The 5,712-nt window shown below is 39.6% G+C and overlaps 1 protein-coding gene across 1 annotated transcript; it reads right to left on the minus strand.

Annotated features, from left to right (window-relative positions):
• Positions 1-1,434: 1,434 nt before the first annotated feature.
• LOC109676156 (bcl-2-like protein 2) lies at positions 1,435-1,944 on the minus strand. Its single transcript, XM_020152659.2, has one exon. The coding sequence runs from the start codon at positions 1,942-1,944 to the stop codon at positions 1,435-1,437; it is 510 nt and encodes a 169-aa protein (XP_020008248.2).
• Positions 1,945-5,712: the final 3,768 nt, after the last annotated feature.

A 5,712-nucleotide genomic window follows, 5' to 3' on the forward strand; every position in this document is an offset into this window, starting at 1 on the left:
ATAAAAAAATCAGTATTTTCCTCAATGTTCTCTAGCACAGCTGTTTTGTGTTTATTTTTTAGTCTGAACTTGTTAGTCCTGTAAGGGCAGCCTGGTTTGGAGGCTTAGCTCAGTGGGAGGATGGCTGCTGAAAGCCCTGGGCTGGTTCCACAGTGTGATAAGTAAGATTTACAGTTCTGATTGAAAGCTCCTGTGATGGCATCTGTTTTTGGGCTCTCAGCCCCCAAACCTACCCCACTTAATTTGTGCCTACTTTGCCTCCCCAGCTCCCACCAAGTCACTCTGCTATTCTCTAGATTGGGCCAAGTCAGCTCCTGGTCTGATACTGCTTTGCTGCACTCTTAGCTTCTGGGAACTCTCTCCAGTCACACCATTTCAGTCTGCACTGCCAAGACTTCTGAGATAGAGCTATGACTCGTTGCTGGGCTATGCTTCTCCTCAGGACTCTATCTTTTATCTGGCAGGTGTTTCTATGATGTAGTTGGTCAGACCCATCAGTTTTCACTGAAAGGTCAATCTAGATGGATGGGACATCTGCCATATAAAGTTTCCTTCCCCTGGCTCTCTCCCTTCTGCCTTGGAATTCCATGCACAAGTCCTTGACATGTCTGTGGAACTGTATTCACCAGAACCCATGGCAAGTTCTTGGGAAGCTGATGGAATGAAATCTGCTGGGCAACCAGAACTGACTTTCTGCAGGGAGTTTGGTGTAAGTCTAGCTTTTCAATAATATGTGTGAGGAAATGTCAGCTGATGTCAATCAGTCATCTTATTTGTGATTTGGATGTTGAGCATTTCTTCATGTGTTTATTGGCAACTTATACTTCTCCTATCAAAAGTTATCTGTTCAATTCATTGTCCAATTTATTATTTGACCAATTTATTATCTGGTGTTTGCCACTGACCTAGAGAGAAAAGGGAGGAAGTATGCATTGAAAAGAAAGACTCAGAGTTAGCACGAAATTTGGAAGCAAGGGGGAAGGCTGGAGATCTGAGGAAGGACTTAGACCCAGAGTGCCCCACTCCCTCAGTAGTTATGGAGTTGCTGTGTATAGCTATTGATCATGAAGCCTATGTGGTTTAATAGCTAACTTCTGGGAAAAATAGGATATATGTTTAAAATTTTGTGCTCTGAAAACCACCACATAGCACTATTGAATGCAGGAACAATCATGAGCACAAGGAATTCATAGTTCTTAGAACAATGCTGGGAGGACACTGTTTGCAGTATCGCATCCACAACCAGATGCCCAGTCTGCAAAGCAATCTGGAAGTTCATGAACTTCTGATATTCACTACACTGCATGGTCTTCAACCTGTCTCCCTTTTTGTTTTTGTTACAAAATAAGCATAACTAGCTTTACTCAGAAGTTAACACCACAAAAGTAAGCATGCAATTATAATGATAGCTCCAAATAGGCTAAATGCAAGCATTTAAAAATATTTAAGAAAGCTTAAAGTACAGAGATGTGAATCCCACCTGGCCCCCCCACTACTGTGTATCCAGTTGGCTAGGCTTGTCTCCAGGTAGGCCACCATTTCCTCCTGCACTTGTCCCACCAGTGGTTCCATCTCTTTGTTGATGCATTCAGCACAGAGGGCAGCCCCAAAGACAAAGAAGACCACAAGATGGCCCCAGTTGGTCCCCCCTTTGAAAAGTTCATCAGAGACCTGGGTGAAGCATTGCTGGGCTGAGACTGGGTTCACATGCCGCTGAGCCACTAGATCAGAGAAAGTATGCCTGAAGTGAGTCTCAAACTCATGTCCTGCTGCCTGCAAGACTTGGTGCAATGGGTCAGCAGCTGGGCCCTCTCTGGGGCCAGCTCCACAAACATAACCCTTCTGCCTCAGCTTATAGCCTACAAAGTCAGCCACCAGAGCCTGTGTGTTTGGTGCCAAGGCCGAGGACATCATCTGGCACGCGATGGTTATCTCTCCATCCATTGTATAGTTTTATATTTCTTCCTGGAACCCAAACACAATCTAGGTTTTCAGATTCTTGAATATAACCATAGCCATGCCCCCATGTTAATAGCTTGTCTGGTCACCTCCACTGGCCTGATTCAGGGTGTTTCCACATAATGAAAGGCAACGTTTGGAGTTAGTGTACATTTTTTGAGAATGTCATTCAAAAGGCACATTCCCATCATCTGAAGATGTGAAAATATTTAGGGTCAGTAAGGCCATATGTAATTGAGAATGTGGGGATTCCATGTCTATTCCCCTTTTTGTTTTAACAATTGTCTTTTAGGTATACCATTCATACATTCCACAATGGCCTGACATTGAGGATTATGAGGTTCCCCTGTAATATGTTGAATATCCCAGATAGCAAAAACTGTTAGAAACGTTTTCCTGAGTAAGCAGGACCATTTTCTGTTTTCATAGTATGTGGTATCCACAAAGTAGCAAAGCATTCTAAACAATGCCACTTTACATGACTGTTTACTTCACCTGTTTGACAAGTAGCCCACAGTGCATGAGAGAAGGTATCTACTATAACATGAACAAATCCCAAATGGCCAAAACTTTTTATATGTGTGACATTCATTTGCCAGATTTGGTTGGCATGCAATCCTCGTGGATTTACTGCTGTAGAAGCAGAAGTAAGTAGCAACTGACAAGAAGGGCAGGATTGGATAATGAATCTAGCCTTTTTCCTAATACTAGAAATTGTATTACCAAAGACTTAAGAGATTGATGCAACAAGTCATGTGAACTAGCAGTTTGTTGAAATCATGAAGAAACCAAAAGATCAGCCATAGTATTTCCATAAGTAAGAGCCCCAGGTAATGAAGTATGAGATCTAACATGGGTAACAAAAAGAGGATATTGTCAGAAAAAAACATGATCTTGAATAGTGTGGAAAAGGAAACTAAATTGCTTGTTAGGAATGTGTTTGATTTTTGTTGTTTCAATATTACAAATGACTCCTACCACACAAGGTGAACCACTTACTATATTTATTGACTGATCAGAAAAATCTTGTAGAACCATAAGAATGGCATATAATTCTACCTTTTGAGCAGATGTATAAGATGTTTGTTGTATATGTTACTTTCCTGCATATGTGGTACAGGCTGCTTTGCCTGAACTAGAACCATCAGTAAGGACCATTAAAGCATGTGGGATGGGTTGAGATACTAAGATACGAGGAATAACAAAGGGTGTGGTATTGAGCAATTGTAACAACTTATCACTGGGCAAATGATTATCAATGTCTCCTAGAAAATCAGAACAAGTGATCTGCCATTCTGAATTTGCTGACAATAATGTCTGAATTTTCTCTTTAGTAATAGGGATACTAATAGTTTGGGGATCAAATCCTAGTAACTGGTTTCATCACTGTCTACCCTGGGTTATGAGCTTACATATAAGAATAACATAAGGAGTTAGAGAACTATTTTCTTGATTGGATAAATTTAACCATTCTAATATATTCAGTTGTGAAGAAAATTGGCATAAAATACTGTAGGAGAGTCCAATGTGTTAAATACAATAAGAGAGACTGATAATGATGGCTGTACTCTAGATATTTCAGCTTTTGATTGTGTCCAGAAGGCATGTTTGGTACCCATGCTCCCAAATCCCCCTATACATTGTTGCTATTTTTTATTTAAAGGTTGATACAGCAATAACTGCAGTTGAGCTATAGATTGTCCCTTTTCAAAGGCCATAGCACCGTCTACTGAGATAAAACTTGTGTCTTACCAGTATAATCCTCATCTACTACTCCTGGAAATACTTGCACTCCTTTACTTGTAACACCACTTTTACCTACTAGAAGTCCCACTGTTCCTGCAAGGATGGGTCCATAAAGTCCCAGTTTTTATGCCAGGTGTATGATGGGTTCTCGTTCATTGGCAACACGGGACCTTATGAGGTTTCCAAGAAGCTGTACACGTTGGAACAGAGTCTGGCCAAAGTAGAGAATTCTTGTTGTGCCCTCAAAGTCCGGGGCTCAGAGATTCCAAAACATTTGCTGGCAGATGTGTTTTCAATTAAAACACAAATGATCGATCAGGAAGAGGGTGTCTCTTAGAGCCACGCCATGCAGCTGTTCTGCTAAGAACTCAGACCCGCTTGTGAGACTGTTACTTAGTGCTTCATTGGACTTCATGGTGGCTTTTGCATAGACGACTTTTTAGTTGTACTGTTTTAAACTGTACACAGCTGTATATAAAATTACCCGGATGAGTCACTCTCACTGTTCTGAAAGTGTGCACACGAGTGCTGGCAGTGTATGCACAGTTGAACTTTTTGCTGGTTGACCTTTGTTGCTTTTGTGTCACATGAATATGTTTGCACTTTCTGTCATACTTGTTTTAATTTACTGTATGTGAATTCTGGAGTGATAAGTTTTTAGTGGAAGCCATTTAAGTTGGGGATTTCTTTATAGAGAGAGAAAAGATTTCTTAGTTAAACTTATAGACTTGGAGATTCCTATTTAAATTTCTTGGTCATATTGCACCAAGTCTCCAAAATAGGATTATTCCATGGAACAAAATTTAAAAATTAGTAAGCTACCAGTATTTAAGTATAAGTTTTAAAGTATTTCAGTGAAAATTCCTATTAAGTTTTGGCCACCTTTAGGCCATTTTGAATTTATATGAAACAGCCTTTCAGAAAAGTTGACAGGTACCCAGATGTTGTTTGTTGTCCTTTGTCACAGAAGATATGGTGAGGAATTGGATCTAACTTTGTAATGTTTCAAGTGGTGAAGTTGAGTTGAATTAGGAACTTGTGTATAAAACTGAAAATCTTTTTGTAGTGACTATTTAGCAGGATTTTGTGGGGCTTTGTGGGGGCATTAGGCATGTTTTGGGAGGCTTTCTTATTCTAGCATCTTAGAAATTACATTCAAATAATTATAATGATACTTTAAGTACTGAGTTAACCCAAACCTTTATAGTTGTCCTGTGGTGTTAAATTGATAATGTTGCCAAAGAAAACATGCATACTTTAGCAATAAGACAGTTGTCAGCCCAGCTGAGAGCAGCACTTGTAGTCTGTAGTGCTCTGTAGGGCTTGGATTTGCTGCTGAAATTAGCTGTAGCTGACCATTTGTGACGTGAAACTTGCTTGAGCATGACACTCCTGGCCGACCATCAGACATTTCCACCTGCTTGTGTAAGTTATGGGAATCTAGATACTGGATTTTAGTTTTGGAAAGATTATCTGTTTATAAGGGCTGATTCTTTGAAAATGTAATTTTCCAAAAAACATTACCTAAAAGGAAATAAATCAGACATGCCTGATGAGTTAAAAAAATAAAACAATGCTGGGTAGACACGATTAGCAGTATCACATCCATAACCAGATGCATAGTCTGCCAAGTAATCTGGATGCAAGTTCATGAATTTGTGATATTCATTGCACCACATAGTCTGCAATAGGTGCTTAATTTTTCTGAGCTATTTATAGAGTCGGTAACTTTTTAATTTTTAATTTATTTTTATTATCATAATATTGTTGTACAGGGGGTACATGGTGACATTTACATAAGTGCTTGCAATATATCTTAGTTAAATTCACCATTATCACCATCCTCCTTTATCCTCCTTCCTCCCATTCTTAAAATAGTTGCAACAGGATTTTAAACATGAGATAAAGATGGCAGATGGTGAAAGAACCCTGGGATCCTGAGATCCAGGTTTTCAGAAGAATATTTCAGATTTGTGGTAGCAAGGATTAGGGAACTCAGCTTTGTTG

Source organism: Castor canadensis, chromosome 2, assembly GCF_047511655.1.
Source record: "Castor canadensis chromosome 2, mCasCan1.hap1v2, whole genome shotgun sequence".
NCBI lineage: Eukaryota > Metazoa > Chordata > Mammalia > Rodentia > Castoridae > Castor > Castor canadensis.

What these genes read in the sequence shown, in the direction of transcription:
- LOC109676156 (XM_020152659.2), bottom strand. Translation starts at nt 1,944, where the DNA reads ATGGATGGAGAGATAACCATCGCGTGCCAGATGATGTCCTCGGCCTTG.